This window comes from Chiloscyllium plagiosum, unplaced genomic scaffold (assembly GCF_037043375.1).
Source record: "Chiloscyllium plagiosum isolate Xiang-an unplaced genomic scaffold, Cpla_swu_hap1 HiC_scaffold_7, whole genome shotgun sequence".
Lineage (NCBI taxonomy): Eukaryota > Metazoa > Chordata > Chondrichthyes > Orectolobiformes > Hemiscylliidae > Chiloscyllium > Chiloscyllium plagiosum.
Genome location: NW_028270145.1, coordinates 107764511 through 107788165, shown reverse-complemented (window position 1 = coordinate 107788165; position 23655 = coordinate 107764511). Strand labels below are relative to the sequence as shown.

Here is a 23655-nt window from a genome sequence, read left to right as displayed (position 1 = left end):
CTCACCCCTCCTGTGTAGCAGTATAAAAAAAGTCAGATCCATCTGGTCCTCAACTTGCACCCCATCAACCTCTGTATACATCACATCGTCCTTCGCCATTTCCGCCACCTACAAACAGACCCAACCACCAGAGATATATTTCCCTCCCCACCCTATCCGCTTTCTGTAAAGACTTTTCCCTCCGCAGCTACCTGGTCAGGTCCACACCCCCCATACCAACCCACCCTCCCGTCCTGGCACCCTCCCCTGCCACCGCAAGAATTGCAAAACCTGCGCCCACACCTCCTCCCTCACCTCCATCCAAGGCCCCAAAGGAGCCTTCCACATTCTTCAAAGTTTCACCTGCACATCCACCAATGTCATTTACTGTATCCGTTGCTCCCGATGCGGTCTCCTCTACATTGGGGAGACAGGACACCCACTCGCGGAGTGCTTCAGGGAACATCTCCGGGACACCCACACCAACTAACCCCACTGCCCCGTGGTCGAACACTTCAACTCCCCCTCCCACCCCACGAGGGTCCTGGGCCTCCTCCATCGCCACTCCCTTACCACCTGACACCTGGAGGAAGAATGCCTCATCTTCTGCCTTGGGGCCCTCCAACTCCATGGCATCAATGTGGACTTCACCAGTTTCCACATTCCCCCTCCCCCCACCTTATCCCAGTTTCAACCTCTCGGCTCGGCACCGCCCTCATGATTTGTCCTTCCTGTCCATCTTCCTTCCCACCTATCTGCTCCACCCTCCTCTCCGACCTATCACCTTTACCCCCACCTCCATTTACCTCTCGTACTCTCAGCCACCTTCCCCCAGCCCCACCCCCCTCCCATTTATCTCTCCACCCCCGAGTCTCCTGTTTGACTACAGTACTTCTGTACATTACAACAGGCATTATGCTTCAAAGGTGGCCATGGAGCATCATGGGACATTCATATAAGGTGCTGTAGCAATGCAAGATTTTTCCCTTCAATAAATTCATGCAGCAACCAAAAACCCCAGTAAGAAAAAGTATCACCACAAGCTTCTAACAGGTTGTGTGAGAGTCTGGAATGGGAATGACTGCATGACCAGTGTTCTAAAAGGCTGCAATGTGGGACTTTGTTTTGATTAATGCGTTCTGCTTCCTTTAACAGCTGCACTGCAGAAGCTGCGGCTGTACCATCAGCCCATCTCCAGGAGCTGGGTGACATCACCGTCAATGAACAGGACAATCAATCAGGCCCGGTTTCCACGGCGACCCTGGACTGCGGCGCAGAAGGCAATCGGAAGCTCGCTGGTGTTCGTCGGCAGACAGATTGTGTAAATAAGTGCTACTTTATTGCTTTTGGCTGCGAGTTGAGAACACTTACAGTCGGCTGACCCAGAGATTTACCCTCGCAGGCAAGGGAATAAGGCAGGAACAGCTTGGTGGTGGTGACTAATTGCAGCTTGAACCGATACAATCCACTTGGATGTCAGTGGTGTGGCAACGTGATGCATTATGTTATTGATGAACCCTTGAGAGAGATAACAGTGGGAGTGCAGCATCGTAGGGCATTGCTAGACGTAGACAGACCACAGCCTATTGAATATTGTCTTCGGTCATCCTGATAGTCATATAAAACAATGCTAATGGAGTTGTTGGTTAATCTGGCAATCAATCTCTATCAATTAGCTTGCAGCAGGCCCAGACGTGTGGTGAGGAAAATTGTATCAAGAGATTCAGGTGGTTTACATATATAGAACACTGGATACTCAGGAGTGCATTACAAGCTGGCATCTAATCAAGAGGTTTGGGTGGTTTTTGTGTAGACTTGAATCTAATCTAGGGTTTAGATGGTTTATAAGCAGAGTAAAAGAGATGGGTAGCATCTCTACCACTTAACCAGAAGTTCCGTGTTCAAGTCCCAACCTTGATAACCATGGAAAGTGAGGGCACGGTCACATCAGGTCGATGACTAACCTGCTACTCCTTCCAGTATGCCCGATGGCAGACAGTATGAGTTGAAGAGTGTGGTGCTCGAAAAGCACAGCAGATCAGCAGCATCTGAGGAGCAGGAGAATCAATGTTTCGGGCAGAAGCCCTTCATCAGGAAGGGGTCATGCCCAAATATTGATTCTCCTGCCCCTCGGATGCTGCCTGACATACTGTGCTTTTCCAGCATCACACTCTGGACTCTGATCTCCAGCATTTGCAGTCCTCACTTTCTCCTGGCAGACAGTAACAGCCTCAGAGTCTGCTGGTCAGCCAGAACCCCACCTGGGTTAACTCCAATGCAACAGCCTCCCCATGCTAAAAGGCTCCACTTTAGGCTGTACTCCATGGTAAATATCTTTCTCACTTTGAGAGACAAACCAAAAGGTATAATAAAATGATGGATCACCAGGATAAAGTACAAGTTGGAATCTAATTGAGAAGTTTAGGTTGTTTCTAAAAAAGAATGCTAGTCAGCAAGCAGTGAGTTGCAAACTGGAATCTAATCAATAGTTTACATAGTGGATATCTGGGAGTAAATTGCAAGTTGCAATCTAATTGAGGCATTAGGCTTGTTTAAAAGCAAATTACTGTGGATGTTGGAATCTGAAACCAAAAGAGAAAATGCTGGAAAATCTCAGCAGGTCTGGCAGCATCTGTAAGGAGAGAAAAGAGCTGACATTTCGAGTCTAACTGACCCTTTGTCAAAACTTAGGATTGTTTATATAGCAAGGAGTGAGTTACAGACTGCAATCTAATTGAGGGGGTGTGCTCATTTGTACAGCAGGGAGATAGTTAGTGAGTGGAATCTAATCAAGAAGTTGGGTGGATTATAAAGCAAGGAGTGAGTTACAGACTAGAATCTATTCGAGAGGTTGGGGTGGTTTATATAGCAAGGAGAGAGTTATGGACGAGAATCTATTCGATAGGTTGGGGTGGTTTATATAGCAAGGAGAGAGTTATGGACGAGAATCTATTCGATAGGTTGGGGTGGTTTATATAGCCAGGAGAGAGTTATGGACTAGAATCTATTCGATAGGTTGGGGTGGTTTATATAGCAAGGAGAGAGTTATGGACTAGAATCTAACCAGAAAGGCTTGAGATCATTTATGCTTACAACAAAGCAAAATTCTGTGGATGCTGGTAATCTGAAATAAAAACAGAAAATATTGGAATTGGGTCAGGAAGCAAAGGTGGAGAGACAAAAACAAAGCTAATATTTCAGATCAATTACCTTTTCTCACAATTGGAATTTAGAAATGTGACCTGTTTTATACAACTGCAGAGATAGGGAAAAGGTGCAGGAGGGAGAAAGGAAAGGTCATAGGGATATGGTGGAAGGCAGGACAGATTGAATGACAGAAGAGATAATGTTACAAGGCAAATGGGTGGCGATGAGACAAATAAAGACACAGTTGGTTGATAGAATGTGTGAAAAATGCTTATCAACGGCTGTCATCAGAGAAAATTAGGTCACTTGTTATGAACTGAAACTGTTGAGTTTGCTGCTGCTCCTGAATAAAGATGGGATGCTGCCCCTCGACGCTGCTTTCTCTGCGCTTCATTGGAAGGCTGCAGCAGACAGAGGGGTTGGAGTGAGCACGGGATAAACAATTGAAACAACAGGCGACTAATTATTTGAGGTCACACTTAAAGACTAAATGAAAGCCGTCAATTTGCACTGAGTCTCCCAGGTTCAGAGGGGACAATATTGTGAGCAGAGAAAGTACTAGATCAAAAGATGAAATTTAAATTGGATGGTATGTTAGAGGCCCTGGACAGTGGGGAAGGGTGGAGGTGAAACAGGTGGTGTGGACCCCCTTGCACTTGTGTAAGAAGATGCTGATGGAAGGGAGAGGGCTGAGGGGTAATTGAGGAGGAATCCTGAAGAAGGGCTTATGCCCGAAACGTCGATTCTCCTGCTCCTCGGATGCTGCCTGGCCTGCTGTGTTTTTCCAGCATCACATTTTTCAACTCTGGTCTCCAGCATCTGCAGTCCTCCCTTTCTACCAGCAAATAAAGGACAGTAATGAGGCAAGACAAGAAATAAAGATTGGATCTGGAGATAATGTGAAATGGTGAGAGTGGAATGGCAGAGGGGAAAGGACAAGAAGATCCTGGCTTCGGTTGGCTGGGAATGTGATGAGAAGGATCCGACCACCCACTGGTATGTTTAAATTTGGTTCAGGAATATAGAATTGAAAGCTGGTGGCCACGAAACTATCATTAATTGTTTACAAACCCATTTAGTTCATCAGTAGCCTTTGGGGAAGCAAATCAGCTGACCATCTGGTATGACCTACGTGTAACTTCAGACCCAAAGCGATGTGGTGGACTCTTAACTGCCCTCAGAAATGACAAGGCAAGTCTGTAATTTCCAGGGCATTATGGGATGGAAAGCAAATGCTGGGGTGCCAGTGGTGCACATCCTGTGAAATAATAAAGAAAGACAAAAGTGATTGTGACTTGCCCAAGGAGCAGACCACCCTGCTAGCTATTATGTCATGGGGGAGTCCCCAGATTGCATCAGCAGCGCCCAAACAGTCTCTCCTCTCATTGGCCATGGTAAAGCCCCTTTCATTATCACCAATGATGATGTTCCGGAGAAGAATGGATCAATTCTTCGTTTCACGCTCTAACATTTCTTTCCCTCTCTTCCTCAGCATTCCCTCCCTGGATGTCGAAGGTCAAGCTCTGACGCAGCCTATGGGACTACGGAGAGTGCCAAGGCCCAACGTGAATGCCGCCTGCGCCCCCATTTCAGCGACCCCATGCCAGCTGACGCAGTCAAACGGAAGCAGTTGGAGATGAGGATAGCGGCTGCTGCATGGGGCCTTGGTCAGAAGAGACGCCAAGAGAAGGACGGCAACAGTGGGAGTAAGTAAAACTCCGGCTGTTGGACTTCCACATGTTGGGTAGCTCAATTGGCATTCGTCTCTCTTGATTGAGAAGTGGTGGTGTCGAGTTCTGCTTCAGCACAAATAATGGGAGAAGATGTTTGCAAACGGAGGGTCCACTTTTTCATTTCTTTGCTTGCATCATTAGCTTGGAGGACTGCAGATGCTGGAGATCAGAGTCAAAGAGTGTGGTGCTGGAAAAGCACAGCAGGTCAGGCGGCATCCGAAGAGCAGGAGAAGGGCTTATGCCTGAAACGTTGATTTTCCTGCTCCTCGGATGCTGCCTGACCTGCTGTGCTTTTCCAGCATCACTCTAATCTTCACTCATCTTAGAGGGCAAGTGAGTCAACCACATTATGGTGGGTTTGGAGTCACACATAAGCTAGACCAGGTGATGACAGCAAATTTCCTTCCCTCAAGGAAGCCAGTCATTGACTGATACACAGGAGAAAGTGAGGTCTGCAGATGCTGGAGATCAGAGCTGAAAATGTGTTGCTGGAAAAGCACAGCAGGTCAGGCAGCATCCAGGGAACAGGAGAATCGACGTTTCGGGCATAAGCCCTTCATCAGGAATGAGGAAAGTGTGTCCAGCAGGCTAAGATAAAAGGTAGGGAGGAGGGACTTGGGGGAGGGCTTTTGGAAATGCGATAGGTGGAGGGAGGTCAAGGTGAGGGTGATAGGTCAGACTGGGGTGGGGGCGGAGAGGTCAGGAAGAAGATTGCAGGTTAGGAAGGCGGTGCTGAGTTCGAGGGATTTGACTGAGACAAGGTGGGGGGAGGGGAAATGAGGAAACTGGAGAAATCTGAGTTCATCCCTCCAACCACAAGGGATGAACTCGGATTTCACCAGTTTCCTCATTTCCCCTCCCCCCACCTTGTCTCAGTCAAATCCCTCGAACTCAGCACCGCCTTCCTAACCTGAGATCTTCTTCCCGACCTCTCCGCCCCCACCCCAGTCTGACCTATCACCCTCACCTTGACCTCTTTCCACCTATCGCATTTCAGACGCCCCTCCGCCAAGTCCCTCCTCCCTACCTTTTATCTTAGCCTGCTGGACACTTTCCTCATTCCTGAAGAAGGGCTTATGCCCGAAACGTCGATTCTCCTGTTCCCTGGATGCTGCCTGACCTGCTGCGCTTTTCCAGCAACACATTTTCAGCATTGACTGATACACAGACAGTCATTGATAGATTTTTGGGCAATGAGGGTATCCAAAGGTATGGGGTGTGTCAAGAATATGGAATTGCTGTGAACATCAGCCATGATCATATTGCTCAGTGAAGCAGGCTTGAGAGACTGAATGGCCTGTTCCAGCTTTTACTTCTTAATGTCGAGGTATCAGAGGCCGCCTGGTGCAAGGGGAACTCTTGCAAGTGGATTTATGTTCGGATTCTTGTTTGTCCTCTTGCCCTTGTGAAGTCTAGAGATTGATAGACCTGAAATATTGAAAGAAATGTTAACTGATTTTGAGAGACTATGGAAATGGGCGTAATTACTGAATAATGAGTACTTACCAGTAAAGCTACCCCTTGGGTATTTAGTTATAATTAAACCTGCACTGATTTCTAAAGTATTCACATTTATTACTTTATAATATCACACAGTATTACCCCAATAATGACTATTGTTGTTATCCTGTAGTACCGTCTCATGGTGTGTATTAACATCCTGTGACAGTGTGTGTTACTACTGCAATGACCATGTATGTTAGCATGCCATGACAGTACATGTTAACATCTCATAACCATGTCGAAGAGTGTGGTGCTGGAGAAGCACAGCTGGTCAGGCTGCATGCAAGGAACAGGAGAGTCGATGTCTCGGGCTTAAGCCCTTCATCAGGACTCTCCTTCTCCTCAGATGCTGCCTGACCAGCTGTGATTTTCCAGCACCACACTCTTTGACTTTGATCTCCAGCATCTGCAGTCCTCACTTTCTCCTAGTATCTCATAGCCATGTGTATGAATATCCCATAACGTGTGCTCTTTTCCATTACTATCTGCTGATGATCTGGTTACTGTCCCCTAACATTGTTTTGCATCCCTTGACAATGTGTATTGCTGCCCCTTGACACCAAGTGCTACTATCACCGATGGATTGCTTCTGTGTTACTAACCCGATCGTGTGCATTGCTACTGTGTTACTATCCCCTGACATTGTGTGTTAATGACACTGTGTTTTAATCTCCCGACAATGTGTTTTTATCCCTTGACACTATGCATTACTGTCCCTGTCACTGTCTTGCGCTCTCCTGTCACTGTATGTCACTATCCCTGACATTGTGTGCTAATGTTCCCTGCCCATGTGTGTTACTATCCCCTGACACTATTACTGTCCCCTGACATGGTGTGTTACTACCTTATACCATTGTGTTGGTTTCTCCAGCATTGGTAGCACATTGGCAATGATCAGACTTTTCAGCTCCAAGAAATCTACTAATGGTTGTGATTTCATCATCTCCAATACACAGATCCACTTTCCAACCCCTCCATCAGGCTGGCTGACTCCTCTTCTAGCTCAAAGCCAAGAGACGGTCACCAGGGAAGAACCGGCTCAGACAACAGATCAAAGCATCGCTGGAGTAACCTCAGCACAGACAGTGGTGTGGTGGGACTGAATGACAGAAGTGAAGAGAGGGAGGAGGAAGAGGCTGAGCGTGAAAGGAAGAGCAGAACAGCAGAAGTAGAGAGAGCGGACAGCGGTATTGGGCCAGCCATGGCCAAGAAATGGAAAAGTCGGGTGGGGGAGACAGCACGTTCAGTGCAGGCCTGGGTTGTCCATCGACCCTGTGTCGACTGCGGAGAGAGAGACATCTCAGAGGCAGACCTGAGGGATGCCATGAAGATACGAGAGAACCTCTGTGGACAGTGTGCAAAGCGCAGGACTGAGCGTAAGGAGGCCATCTTGGAATTTGTCAACACGGAATCGAGCTATGGGGAGGACCTACGCATTATCAAGGAGGAGTTTCACCTCCCCATGCAGGCGGCTGGACTCCTGACCCCAGAGCAGCTAGCGGTGATCTTCAGTAACATACAGGAACTCATAGAGGTCAATGAGAAATTTCTGGAGAGGCTGCATGACTCCACTGAACAAGCCTTTGATCAGGTGAGCTCAGCCCTATGTTAAAACACAAAGAATTAAGAAGTGGAAGCAGGAGTAAATGAAACAGCCCATCGAGTTTGCTCTGTCATTAAATATAACGATCTTCAGCTTCAATTGCACTTTCCCTTCCCGCTCCCTGAATTCCTTGATTCCCTAATACACCAAAAATCTTTGTGTTGCATAGCCTTAATGATGGAGCATTGAAGTAACAACGCTTCCTCCCTAACACTTGAGATAGACTTGGAAATAAAGTTACTTTGCTTAAATAGCACCTTTATCAACACTCAAAGCAATATAGCCAATTAAACATTTTGATATGTAGTCACCATTGCAAGGTAGGAAATACAGCAATCAGTTTGAACCCATCAGGGTCCCACAAACAGAAGCGCCTTCTTCAGAAAGGTGACGGAACCTGAAGCGTTAACTCTGCTTTCTCTGCACAGATGCTGCCAAACCTGCTGAGTTTTTCCAGCAATTTCTGATGTTGTTCCTGATTTCCAGCATCTGTGGTTCTTTGGGTTTTTTTTTCCCTACAAACAGAAATTTGATATTAGCCAAATTACCTACCTTTTGTTGATTGAGGCGTACATATTTGTCAGATACCAGTGCAGTATCCCCCTAAACCAGAGGTGTGCCTGTCATGGGAGTGTTCGATGGGGGACAATATGGAGGGAGCTTTACTTTGTATCAAATCTGTGCTTTCTGTACCCTGGGAGCATTTGATGGGGGGACAGTGAGCTTTACTTTCAGTTTCAAACAGTACAGAGAGGTTTACTTTTAGTTTAAAAGAGTATAGGTACATTTACTTTCACTTTAAAAGCGTTGAGAAATTTTACTCTGAATCTAACCCTGTGCAAAACCTGTCCTGGAAGTGTTTGATTGGGACAGTGTCGAGAAAGTTTTACTTTCAGTTTAAAAGAGGAGAGAAAGCTTTACTTTCTGTTTAAAGGAGTAGAGAGAGCTTTACTTTCTGTTTAAAAGTGTAGAGGGTGCTTTACTCTGAATCTAACGCTATGCTGTGCTTGTCTGAGAAGTGTTTGAAGTGGTTGTTATGACACTGGGTAAACCTCCCCTGCTAATTTCAACCAGCAGCACAGGAAAGATTTACCTGTGTGGAACCTGTGAAAATTCGAGAGGCAAAGAACTATCCCAAAAGTCACTATTTAAAGTAAAAGTTAACAACTTTATTTTTTAAACTCTAACAGAGAATAATTAGCTAACAATTATTTACAACTCCTTTCTCTATATTTTACTTTCCCCTCTACAGTCCTGGTGTGATAAAAATCCCGATTAATGTTTGCAAAGCAAAAGTTCTTATCTCAAAACCAGACAGCTTTCAGTTCTTCTCTGTATTCCTGCCTTCTTTTCTTCTTTGTGGGGATTCTGCTTCATGGGACTTTGAGAGATAAAGGTACCTTTAGGAGAGCACTGTTTCTGTAAGCTGTCTTGTTGGTGCTGGCTGTTCTTTTTGCCGCTCTGGGTAACTGTCACTGCAAAGCATCAGATTGTTTCATTGGTTTTAATATTATCAAAATACCAAATTCAAACTTGATTGCAGTTTGGTATCTTGGGGCATAATTTATAGTGATTAGCCGAATTTGAATTTGTTTTTGTCTCATAGCAACCCAGGTACTGCTAACTGCTGGACCAAATGTTACATTGTAAATTTTCCAGTACTCTGTGTGCTTCTCTAAGTCCTTGCTGGCTTTTCAACTCTCTTAAACGTACTTTACACCTTCATAAGTGTCCAAGAGAAAGAGGAGACCCTCACATTTGAACTTGACAAATAATCACATATGAGCACCTCCCATTGGAAAGCAATTAGAATAAAAGGCCCTTTCCTCCCAATCTTTGATATAACTAATCGTAAGGCAAAAAGTAATCCACAAATGGTAATTCCGGCTGAAATTGGTAAACACCAAATGACCCAGAGATTGACCTCAGCCAAGCACCCTATGATTAGCCTGAGCCATCTTTGCTCACGCTGCCTAGTGACTGGGGGAAATTGGCATCTAAGGAGTGATCAGGAAACGTAACTTAATGAAATCAGTGATCAATTTCAAAGAAGCCCTAACCAACTCAAAATACGAATCCGATAGTTATAATAATTTCAATTCTATCCTCTGCATTTTATCTGTCTGTGTAAAGATAGCAGAGAGATTAAATTCCAACCAAAGAATCATAGAATAGTTACAACACAGGAGACCATTCAACCTGCTTTAATAGTGCTGGCCCTTTGAAGGAACCTAATTCCATCATCCTGCCTTTGATCTCCAGCACCTGCAGCCCTCACTCTCTCCAAGTTGATTTCAACCTTACTGCGAAGCCTCTTCCAAGGATACCTATCTTGAAGAAGTTCTCCTCTCTCTACAAAGATCTCAGTGAGTCCCTCTCTCACTGCAACCCCCAAGTCCTCTCCTCTGCCCTGAAGCTCTTCCGTCACGTCCTCTAGCAGACTCTCCATCACTGCCCTCCCTGACCTATCATCCTCCCTCACCTTCATCCACCTATCACTTTCCCGGCTATCTCTCCCCCAACTCCACCCCCCTCCTCCCATTTATCTCTCAGCAGCGACCCACAAGCCTCATTCCTGATGAAGGGCTTATGCCGGAAACGTCGATTTTCTTGCTCCTCGGATGCTGCCTGACCTGCTGTGCTTTCCCAGCACCACTCTCTTGACTCTTTCTCCTTTACCTCGTAACCCTTCACATTATTTTCAGATTATAATCAATTCCCTTGACTGTTTCGACTGGACCTGTCTCCAATACATTCTCAGGCAGTGCATTCCGGACCCTAACCATTGATTGTGTGAAAATGTTTATAGACTTATCATCATTGACTCTTTTTTTTTTACCAATTATCCTATTTCTGTGTGCTTTTATTTTCAATCCTTCCACCAATAGGAACACTTTCTGCTTATCTAATCTGCAATTACCACATGATTTATAGCAGTGTTTACATAAACAGGCCATTCAGCTCTCTGGTCCCTGCTAGTGCACACGCTCCACTTGAGCTTCCTTCCATTTAACACAACAGCATTTCTTTCTATTCCATTCTCCATCAGGTATTTATCCAGCTTCCCCTAAAACACATCCGTGATATTCCTCGCAATAATCCCACGTGAGTTTCACATTCTCCACACTCAATGGTTACTTGTATTTACCTATCAAAGAGGATCTTATGAAGATACCATGGATGCTGCTGACTAGTGTTTAAGGGAAACGAGTCTGAGTGTGATGCTGAACTGTACAAAGAAGATCTCTCATTTTTACAGATTTGGCTGATGCGAACAGTAGAATGGGGTTATCCTATTAAGTATCATGAAGATCTCCAAGCTCGGTGGACAAAATACCCCACAGAGAATCCTATTGGGTAGCATTTCCTGGGTGGGCACACACAGAAAAGGGGCCATAGCCTTGATCGATTCAGAGCCTGAGGACTTTCACTACAAAGGCTGTCAAGTGAACAAGGGTCACTTGTAGAGATCATGGGAGAGTGTGGAAATCGTATGTCAGTGTTCATCAGCAAGTTCAGGAGAGGAAAGGACAGAAACGAAAAGGTCAAACGATATTATTATACCTTGCACTCGCAATCCAGTCACTGTGGTCTTTGTCCTTAGTTGTGCTAAGTCCTGCTCAAACATTCAAAAAAACAACTCTAGTATTCTAACACTTGTTTTTAATTCCCTCTGTGGCCTCACTATCCTTTCTAACTGCCTCCAATCCTCTAGAATATCTGCAGCTCCTCAAGTACTGGACTTCCGGGCTTAACAAATTTGACTGCCCAATCATTGATGACGCCCTCGGTTACTGAGGCCTGAAGCTCTAGAATCTCCTTCCCAAACCTCTCTACAAATCACTTGTCCTTTTAGATGCTTCATAAAACCAACTTTTCTGACCAAGGCGATCCTGTGGCTTGGTGTCAGATTTTTGTTGAAATGGTTATGCAAAATGTTGTCAGACATTTGACCGTGATAATGGCACTCTATCAATGCCAGTTGTCATTGTCTTCTTACTGTTCTTTCTTTTGAATATGTTGCCAGGATGATGAGGACTTTTTAACCGTGTGCATTGGCGAAATGTTCCTTGAGTTTGTCAACATGCTGCCAGCATTTCAGACTTACTGCATCCATCAGTCTACCTCCATCAACATGCTGAACACACTGGAGAAAGAGAAGGAACTCCTCAGGTAAAAATCGCCAAACCTCTTCACAATTTGTAGAACCATAAATCACAGAGAAGCATAGGAGCAGAGTAGGCCATTCAGCCCATCGGGACTGCTCCACCATTTACTACAATAATGGATGGTTGAACACCTCATTGCCTTTTATCCACACAATTAACACACTCAGTCTACCATATGGAAATATAAATATTTATTCCTCCAAATAGCCCCAGACACACACACACACACACACACACACACACACACACACACACACACACACACACACAAACAACTCACTGACTAGTGTAGTAAGAGAGACAGGAGAGGACGAAGCTGAGAAAAGTTCACAAGAAAATTGAACCATGGAGCAACTCATTCTTTGACCCTTATTCAGAGTTCAGTAAAGTGATGGAAGGGATCAAAACCTGTACACCATCTACAAGACACAGGGAAGTCTGATGAATTACTCCTCATTAGCCTGGATGGGTGCAGCTCCAACAATTCTCAAGAAGAATGACACCATCCAGGGCAAACCAGCCCACTTGAATGGCACCACATCCCTAAATATTAACTCCTTCCACCACCGTACTCAGTAGCAGCAGTGTGTACTCTCACCTCACCTCACCTCTGGAATTCAGCTCTTCTGTCTGTGTTTGAACTAAGACTGTGCTGGGTTCAGGAGTTAAGTAGCCCTGTGAGATTCAAGAACAGCTTCTTCCTGGCTATTATTAGATTTGTGAATGGACCTCTCGTTTCTGAAAGTTGATCTTTCCCGCTCTTTCTCTGTGGCTGTAACACTATATTCTGCATTCTGTTCTCTTACCCTGATGTATTCATGCAAGGTATGATTTGTTTGGTTGGCAGGCAAAACAATACTTTTCACTGTATCGCAGTACAGTGCCTCCACATCCAATACCAGGCTAGTGAAAACCTTCTCTGGACTGCCTCTCATGCCAGTCAATGATCTTGAAGCAAATTGCTCTCACCATTAACCAAGTATTCTTTGACTTACTTCCAGGATCTTCCTTGACGTGTCGCAGAATGACAACACTGCCCTGCGCCGGATGAATCTGCGGTCATTCCTGATGGCTCCACTGCAACGGGTCACCAAGTACCCACTCCTCCTTAGTCGGATCAGTAACTCCACGCCAGAGTACCACCCAGACCACTGCAGCCTGCGGGAGGCAAAGAGCAGGGTGGAGTCCCACCTGGAGCACATCAACATGAAGACCAAGCAGGAGGCTGCCCCACCCTGGTCGCTGCGCTCCTTCCGCCGGGACAGCCGGCGTAACCGGGAGGTGGTCAACATTGAGATGAGGGAGATCGCCATCAAGGCTCTGGGCTGGCCGAGGGAGGATACCCGCTTCCCGATGGAGGGTACGCTACAGTCCTCTCAGCCCAGCGATGGGCAGTGGGCCAAGAAGGGAAGCAGATCACTCAAGTTCCAGACCCTTCACGTGCTCCTGATGGTCAATGTGGGCCGGGAGCCAGAGCCCAGCCAAGATGGCACGGTGGCTGGGAGCAGGTGGGATCCGCCTGTGCGGGACGCTGCGCTGGTACTGATCAGGGACAAGAGTGGTGGCAAGTTCTCCCTATTCCGCCGCCCCATCCACCTCAGCCACTGCGTGGTGTCCTCGGACCCAGACTGTGATGACACGTTTGAGCTGCTGGACATCCGAAAGGAGGCATTCGTCTTCCGCGACACCGACAAGCACCGGACCCGGCACTGGTTCAGGCTGATCAAGCGCTACTCACAGGATCTGGGCTCCTGGCGTAAAAGACGTAATGCACTCCCCAACATCATGATTAATGCGACTTACAGCCGGTCCTGAGCCCCAGAGTGAAATGGGGTCCATCTTGCCAACCCCATTCCCTCCCCTCTCAAATAAAGCAACGTCGTTACGGGAATGGATACTAAGTGGGACAGAAGCGGTCGGGGGGGAGGTGGGGTCTGGGAGCAACATATAAGGGAGGGCATAAATACCTATCCTTCTGGATAGAGTTGCCAACGTCCAGGTTTCCCAGGGATTGAAGGTTAATCTCATCAACAGTACTGTGCAGCAAGAGGGCAAAATCATTGGGGCATTAAACCACGGGAACAATAATTGGGACAAAACATTCAGAAATATCTGGGGAACTGCAGCTTAATTAATTGAAGTCAGCATGATTAATTAACAAAAAATTGTGTTTAAGTAACTCACTGGTGTTTTTTTGATAAGGAAAGCAATGAAGTGGACTAAGAAGTGGGCCAAGAAGGGAAGTGGGTCATCAAGTTGGGGGCAGCATGGTGGCTCAGTGGTTAGCACTACTGCCTCACTGCACCAGGAATCTGGGTTCGATTCCAGCCTCGGGAGACTGTCTGTGTGGAGTTTGCACATTCTCCCCGTGTCTGCGTGGGTTTCCTCCGGCTGCTCTGGTTTCTTCTCATAATCCAAAGATATGCAGGTCAAGTGAATTGGCCATGCTAATTTGCCCATAGTGTTAGGTGAATTAGTCAGGAGTTAAATGTAGGGTAGGAGAATAGGCCTGGGTGGGTTACTTTTCGGAGGGTTGGTGTGGACTTGTTGGGCCAAATGGCCTGTTTCCTCACTGTTTAAAGATCCAGACCCTGCACATGCTCCGAATGGTCAGCCTGAGCCCGGCCAAGATGTCTTGGTGGCCAGAGGTCAATGCTGCAGTGGTGCGTATAGACTTCTCCAAAATATCAGATACAGTGTCATGTAACAGACCTAGCAGGAAGATTAGCGCTTATGCACTAAGAGGGACAGTAGCAACATGGATATGAAATTGGCCAAATGACATGAAACAGAGAGTAATGATTCATGGATGTTCTTTGGGCTGGATGAAGGTTTTGAGTGGACTTCCCCAAGGGTCAATGCTCCTGATATATCAATAACCTAGCTTTTGGAGTATGGAACACAGTTTCAAAGTTAACCGACAATACAGAACTTGTTAAGTATTGTGAATTGTAAATAAGGCAGTGTAGAACTTCAAAAAGGTGCAGACAGGTTGGTGGAACGGGCAATGAAGTGGTAGATTAAGTTCAATTTGGAAAAGTATGAGGTGATTCATTTCAGTTAGAACAATGTAGAGACATGGGAATATAAAACATGGGAACCTGGGGGTATATGTGTATAAGTCATTGAAGGTTAAGATCATGGTTAATAAAGCATAAGACATGTTTGGCCTTGTCAACAGGGGTATAGAGTGCAAAAAAAGAGGAAGCTATGTAAAGAACACAGAAGAACAAAGAAAAAAGCTGCAAGTGCGCAGCAGAGAATCAGGCTCGACCTTGCAGGTTGAGGTGACCTTTTTTTTACAATGTTCAGCTTTCCAGCATCTGCAGTATTTTGTTTTTGTATTAAATATGGGAGAAAACACTGGCTTGGCCTCTGTTGGACTATTGTGTCCAGTTCTGGGCACCACACTTCAGGAAGGATAAGAAGACACTAGAGAGAGTGCAGCAACGAATCGTGAGAACAGTTTGAAAGATGAGAAACTTCAGTTCTGAATATGGATTTGAGAAGTTAAGACTGTTTTTCTTGGAGAAGGTTGGAAGTGGATTTGATTGAAGTGTTCAAAATCATGAGATCCAAACAGTGTAGATCAGGATAAACTGTTTCCACTAGTGTAAGGATCCAGAATTAGAGGGCACCCATTTTAATAAATTAGTGGATATGAGCAGAAACAGTTTCACACGGAGGGTGATTAGGATCTGGAATATGTATCCTGAGGGAGCCAGAAAATTATAGAATCATACATGTTATGGACCAGGCCAGAGCCCCTCAAAGCATTTCAAGGAAGTAACCTGCACCCTAACTTTGTTAGTTGTTTCAAGCAGGTGTATAGTGGATACTCAAGGACTGATGCAGCTGGCCCAACCACTAAGTTTTAAACAAAACAGAAATTATTTGCAAGATTACTGAATGAAACGCAAATAAAAGAGAACAGAATACAGAATAACTTAACTTCTCCGAAAACCCAACAGACTATCCCAACTTAATGATGCTGTTCCAGATACTTGCAACAATCCCCATAAACACCCCTTGGCACAAAAGATAAAATCAAACACAGGGTCTTTCAGGAGAGAGAGAGATGGCAGAGAGATTCAGCATGGAACGCCTTCTTCCGTGGAGCTGTCTCTTGGACCAGCAGCCTCAAAACTGACTGACTTCTCAAACCAAACCAAACCAGAGTGAAGCTGAGCTGGGAGAACTGGCCACTCCCCTTTCATTGTGTAAGGGGTTTGTTTTTAAACTTGAAAGCCTTTTTCCTGAGGTAGTATCTGTTAGCTATAATCAAATTGGCCCTAAAACCCTTCAAACCTGGACATCCCAGGTCTGTACAACCGTTCTGAAAAGAAAAATCAAGAACACCATAACCTTGTGAAAGGAGAAGCATCATCACACCTCCCCCCTTTTAAAAAACGAACCATTAATATCCAAGGATGCCTTCATTTTAAAACCCCTTATGTTAAATTGTTAGTACACAACAATACCTATATATATTACATTGACAATAATCATGTAGGAGAAAGTGAGGACTGCAGATGCTGGAGTACCAGAGTTGATTCCTGAAGAAGGGCTTATGCCTGAAACGTCGATTCTCCTGCTCCTCGAATGTTGACTGGCCTGCTGTGTTTTTCCAGCACCACATTTTTCAACTCTTGACAATAATCATGCAAACATACACCACTACATTTTGTTCCAGTGTGTTTTACTCCTGCCATTGAATGCCTCCATTTCTCATTGAAGTCTCAACAATGCGTCGGCAATCACATTTTCTCGTCCTGCCACATGCACAATTTTCACATTGATTGGCTCTAACAACAAGCTCCATCTAAACAGTCTGGAATTTTTGTCCTTAAATTTCTCCACAAACTTTAATGGCTTATGATCAATGTATATGATTGTCTCAGATACATTACTGGTCACATAAACATTGAAATGTTGTGACGCCAACACCAAGCTCAAAACCTCCTTCTCAACAGTCGAATATTTCTGCTGGTGAATGTTCAGCTTCCTGGAGAAGTACCCGATAGGTCTTTCTATCTTCTCGTCATCTTCCTGCAAGAGCACAGCATCGACACCCACATCACTTGCATCGGTAGCCACCTTGAATGGCTTTGCGTTATTAGGCGTGGCTAACACTGGGGCAATAGTTTACACAGCTTTCAGGATGTCAATGCCTGACAGTTCGCTGTCCATTGAAACTTCTTGCCTTTCTTCAGCAATTTGGTGGAGCAGCCAGACAGCTAAAATTTGGTCCAAATTTTCAATGAAATCCAAGCAATCCCAGGAACCATACTACTGCTCGTTTCGTTGATGATATGGGAAACTCACCAATTACCTTGGGGCCATTTGTCCGTGTCCAATAACATGGCCCAGGAAAGTGAGTTGTGCTTTGGCAAGTTCACTTTTAACCAGGTTTATCACCAAGCCTGCCTCCCAAAGTCGGCCAAACAATTCTGTTAAATGTTGCAAATGTTCCTTCCGTTTGTGACTAAAGTTCACCAGATCATCAATAGAAATTATACAATTGCGTAATCTGAAAATACCTTATTGGTCAGTCTGTGAAATGTGGCTGGTGCATTTTTCATACCAAATGGCATGACTTTAAACTAATAAGTTCATTCAGTGTTATGAAAACTGAAATCATCTTCGCTCTTTCGGACAAAGGTACCTGCCAGTATGCTCTGAGCAAGTCCAACTGAGAAACATAAGATACTTATCCCACTTTTCAACACAGTCCTCCAAACATGGAATCGGATATGCATCAGACTTTGTAACGGCATTGACTTTGCGATATCCACATTACCATTGGGTATCATCTGGTTTTGGCATCATGACTATGGGTGAGCTCCAGTCACTATAACTCACTTCGATTATGTCATCTTGGAGCATGCATCCAATCTCCTTCTGACTTTAGAGGGTTATGCCTATAAGGATGTTACTTAATCGGAACAGCATCTCCAATATCTACAGCATGCATAGTTAGGTTAGTACTTCCCAGCTTATTTCCACATATCTCCCCATGTGATAGTAATAACTCGTCCAGGTCATTTCGATTTTCCTCTGGAAGGTAACTCAATAATTTATCCCAATTTTTGACAACATCTTTATTGTCCAATTTAATTTGTGGCATGTCTAATTCAAAATCCTCTCAGCTTGGTTCTTCACTCTGTTGTAATCAATAACGCAGACTTCTTTTGCTTTCCTTCCTTGTCAAAATTCCTTTTGAGCATATTCAAATGACAAACTCTTATGAGATTTATTTCTGTCTGGAATCCTTATCAAATAGTTCACCTCACTCAATTTCCTTTCAACTTGATAATGTGAAGACATGGCAGTGAACCCATCTGTTAATTAAACCAAACACCCAGAAAAGCTCACCTCACCTCATAATCTGTTAAAATAAGAGTGATAGAGACCTCCCAAATTCCACTATTAAAAGAAATTAATATAAATTTATTCTTTAACTCTAAAAGTGAACATTAAACAACAATTATTGACAACTCTAAACTCCTTTCTCTTAACTCCTTATTACCTGCCTCCAACTCTATAACAATATTCTGTTCCAATAAAACACTAATTAAAATTCATCAACTTAATTTCTAAACCATTTAGCAGCTGCTGTCATTTCAGTATCTGTCTTTTTCTGGCTGTAAATCTCCCTGGGTCGTCTTCTTTCTTTTTACTGAGAAGATGTTTCATATTAAAAGGTACCTTTGATAGAGATTGTTTCCTAATCTCTTGGGTCCTTTTCGATAGCAGTTGCTCTGTCTGATTTTCAAACTACCAGCCATTTTTATATCTCCAACATCAGATTGTCTGATTGGTTCGATGTTGACAAAATAATAAATTTAAACTCGATTGGGTTTTGGGATAATTTAAACTCATTGGTTAAATTCAAATAGTTGTCAAAACAGCAACCAACTCAAAAGGTTCCTCAAATGCAGGAATAAATATTAAAGGTGCGGGTTTTATTACTAGTTGTGGTTTTCCAATTACCTGATAAGTATGACATGTCTGGCAAAATTCAACTACATCCTTGTGAAGTCCAGGTCAGTAAAAAAATGTATTTGTATTTTAGTTTGGGTTTTTTTTACCCGTAAATGACCCCCTACTGGTAGTTCATGCACCACTCACACCATGTCCTTTCTGCAACCCTCTGGCAATATGACTTGATGAACTTCTGCCCATTTCTCATCTCCCTGAATATACAATGGTCTCCATTTCCTCATTAAGGCATAATTTTTAAGATAGTAGCATTCAGGGATACATTCGGATTCTTTTTCCATGTATGCCTTTTGATACAATTGCTTTAAATTTTCATCTTCAGTTAATTTATTTGAGCTAATGATGTCTGCTTTGTCTTCTATCTGCTTCTGGTCTGTTCAGCCATCTGATCAAACAGGGTCTCTGCTAATTTCACGTCAACTTTCTTATCTATACTTTTTGATCTCTCTGATTTCAAATGGTGACTTTGTAACCTCGTTAGCACGCACAGTCGGGAAAAATCCCAGGATATGAGTCCTGCAATAGATTAGTTGCCTGAGTTTCTGCTGGCTTTTCAACCACAGTAGGCAGCACTCCTACCTGTGAACCAGCTATATCGTTGGCAAGGACAAATTGTATTCCTGGAGCTGACAGTTTGTCCAGTACTCCCACCACGACTCCTCCAATCTTCACTGGACAATCTAACCCTGTTTTGCATAATTGGTGCTTCTTGTCTCACTGTGAATTCCCATTACTAGCAACCTTTTCAGGAAAATTGTCCTTCAGAGGTACATACCTCTTCATTTTTCAACTTCAAAGATTGAGAGGATCCTGTATCACTTAATATTGTAACCTCCTTACCTGCTGCTCCTGGCCTATGCGAGTAAACATTACCTTCGCAGGTATATGGTTTAAGAAGATCTGGAACCTCTTTAACCAACCTCTGACCGGCTTGGTGCAGCTTTCTAGCCTCCACTGTGCTTTCCATTACCACTCCAATAAAATTCACTGGCTTATCCTGTTTTCCTACATCTGGCTTCCGAGTGCTTTTCCTTACCCACCAACACTGTGATTTCATGTGGCCTACTTTGTTGCAATGAAAACACCAGAGCTTTTTAACTTCTCTTTCCCCTTCAATGGTTTCTTTTTTACCCTGCGGTAAGTTAACATTATGATTTTCACCAAGATTACCCTTCCCTTTCCACGCGAAGATTTCCCTTTTACTCAATTTCTATCCCTCACGGATTGAAATTGATTTTGGAAGCCAAACTTTGATTTACGGACCAATTCATAATTGTCAATCATTCCATCTGCTAAAATTACCATTTTAACTCTCTGCTCTTCCAGATGAATTCTCAGTGCACCAGGAAGTGAATCTTTGAACTCCTCCAAAATAATTGGCTCTCTCATAGGTTTGCTCTATTTTTAATGCCTTTACCCATCTATCCAAATTACTTTGTTAGGTCCTTTTAAACTTAATGTAGATTTGACAAGGTCCCTCCTTAGATTCCTGAAACATTCTCTGTAGGTTTTTGGTACAAGCACATATGCACTTAAGATGGCTGTCCTCACCTCCTCATACTGCCCACATACAAATACCTCACTAGCTCTACCTACAAGTTTTGTTTGGACCAACAAAACCCACATGATCACTGGCCACTGCACTTGTTTAGCCACCTTTTCAAATGAGATGAAAATGGCTTCCACATCCTTCTCCATCAAACTTAGGCAATGCTTGAATATATTTAAACATCCTCACCAGGCCTTTGGCTACTATGGGTTTGCTTATCCTCACTCTCTTCCTCACTTCAGCCTTCATCTCCATCCTTTTAAGCTGAGTTTCCTGTCTAAGTGCCAATTTCTGAAGATCAAACTTCCTCTCTTTCTTCCTTTCCTTTCTTTCTCCTTTTCTTTCTCTTCTCTTTTTCTTTCTCTTCTTCTTCTGCTCAAGCGATTCGTTCATTTTCTCTTTCCTCTGCTTTTAATCCTAATTCAAACAGTTTAATTTCTTTTTCCCTTTTCTTTCATTTCTAACTCAAGCTGCTTCATTTTCAATTGAACTTTAGCATCTCTAAAGATTCTGATGGTTTTACTTACCTTTTGTAAAACCCCCAAAGTCACTTCTTCCACCCCCAGAACACCCTTAGTGACTGAAAGAACCATTGCTCTCCCAACTACTGTTTAAACCAACCAAACTCAAAACTCAGAACAAAAGACTCTAACACCTACCACCTTTGAGTTCAACCACCCTAATCCCAAATCGGAACTATAGAACAAATTATGGACGAGCCCCTCATCTGTTATGGCCAGACCCCCCTAAAACATTTCTAGAAAGTGTCCCAGACCCTAACTTTGCTCGTTGTTTTAAGCAGGTGCAGAGTGAATATTTCAGGAGAGATGCAGCTGGGCCGGCCACTTAGTTTTAAACAAAACAGAATTTATTTGCAAGATTACTGAATGAAACACAAATAAAAGAGAACAGAATACAGAATAACTTAACCTCTCCAAAAACCCAACAGATTATCCCAACTTAATGATGCTGTTCCAAATACTTACAACAATCCTCATAAACATCCCTTGGCAAAAGAGATAAAATCAAACACAAGGCCTTCTATGAGAGAGATTCAGCATGAAACATCCTCTTCCATGGAGCTGTTTCTTGGACCAGCAGCCTCAAAACTGACTGCCTGCTAAAACCAAACCAAACCAGAGAAAAGCTGAGCTGGGAGAACTGGCTACTCCCCTTTCATTGTACAAGTGTTTTTTTTTTAATTGATAGCCTTTTGCCTGAGGCAGTATCTGTTAGCTATAATCAAATTGACCCTAAAAACCTTCAACCCTGGACACCATGGAACTGGTGTCTTTACAATCTCTCTGAAAAAAGAAACAAGGACAACATAACCTTGTTAAAGGAGAAGCATCATCACATACAGTTTAGAAGAGGCATCTCAGTCCATTGAGTTCGTACTGTCAAAATAATGGAGGCAGATTCAGTTAAGGCTTTCAAAGGGGAACTGAATTGTGGTCTGAAGAGGGAGAATGTGCAAGGCTGTAGGAAGAAAGCAAGAGAAAGGCACTTCATGAATTGTGCCTCAGAGAGCCAGAACTGACACAAATGACCTCTTTCTATGCCATTACTATTCTATGATTCTGCAAACAAAATCTCCTCGAACAAACTCTCTTAATTGTTTATAAAAATATTGGAAACAAAAACAAAAAAAGACTCAAGTAACTGTCAAGAGCTGTGTCCCCTTTAAACTGTATGTACACAGGCTGCCCACACAGTGTTGCCTTTAAGACACGTATAATAAATTTTAAAAGATCCGTGCATTTAAATAGTACACACACAGCAACCAAATATTAGGTTAGATTCCCTACAGTATGGAAACAGGACCTTCGGCAAAACAAGCCCACAGCAACCCTCCGAAGAGTAACCCACCCAGACCCATTCCCCTACCCTATATTTACCCCTGACTAATGCACCTAACACTATGGACAGTTTAGCATGGCCAATTCACCAGGCCTGCACATCTTTGGACTGTGGGAGGAAACCAGAGCACCCAGAGGAAACCCACACAGACACGGGGAGAATGTGCAAACTCCACACGGACTGTCACGCGAGGTTGGAATCGAACCTGGGTCCCTGGTGCTGAGAGGCAGCAGTGCTAACCACTGGGCCACCCCTATTAGAAAGGATTTTGGTCAAAGGTTATTCAATCAGGCAATGAGGAGTTCATTCGCTTGTAACTTGATGACAGAATGGCTTAGTCTCCATGATGATGTGTTTAACAACCAACAGCAAAAGGGTTGAGATGGGGAAGTTGAAGGTAGGAGATCAAGCCTCCAACAATACATCAAACCACCCTTGGCCACCCGACCTCTGAGGCTGGCCAACCTTTTCCTCTGGACTGAATGGTGATGGGGGTACAACACAGAATAGAGCTGAGTGAGGCTCTTACATGGGGACAACTCAGTGAGGCTGGGGAGGTTGGGAGGATCTGCTTCACTGCTGCCGAATTGAAAACCCTCTCAACTCTTACCCTCAGACAGAACACAAACTGTTTTGCCAAGCTTCTTGAGTCACTGGAGTTTTTGATAGTAATGGTCAGTTGCAACTCTAGGATAGTGACCAGCAATGGTAGACACACTCCATATGTTTGATGGGAAACTAGGAAAGTCATCATATTCTCATGATATTGCTGTTAATTAATTAGGTGGTCACTCTGTTATAGGAAGGATATCATTAAGTTCAGAAAAGATTTACTAGGATGTTGTTGAGAATGGAAGGTTTGAATTATAAGGAGACTTGTTTCTCTGAAGCATTGGAAGTTGAGGAGTGACCTTATAGAGGTTTATAAAATCATGAGGGGCATAGATAAGATGCATGGCAGATGTCTTTTCGCGAGGGGGGAGATTTCAAGACTAGAAGGCATATTTTTAAGGTGAGAGGAGAAAGGTTTAGAAAAGACATGACAGGCAGCTTATTACACAGAGTGGTTCGTGTAAGGAATGAACTTCCAGAGGAAGTGGTGGATGTGGG

At 44.0% G+C, this 23655-nt stretch overlaps 1 protein-coding gene across 1 annotated transcript in view; it reads left to right on the top strand.

The window, feature by feature from the left end:
• arhgef49 (Rho guanine nucleotide exchange factor 49) overlaps positions 1 to 23278 on the top strand; it is a 50002-nt gene extending 26724 nt beyond the window's left edge. The window contains 5 exon segments of the mRNA XM_043694252.2: positions 1135 to 1300; positions 4619 to 4832; positions 7319 to 7953; positions 11993 to 12138; positions 13136 to 23278. Coding sequence (XP_043550187.2) covers positions 1135 to 1300; positions 4619 to 4832; positions 7319 to 7953; positions 11993 to 12138; positions 13136 to 13949 — 1975 coding nt within the window. The 3' untranslated portion in view covers positions 13950 to 23278.
• Positions 23279 to 23655: the final 377 nt, after the last annotated feature.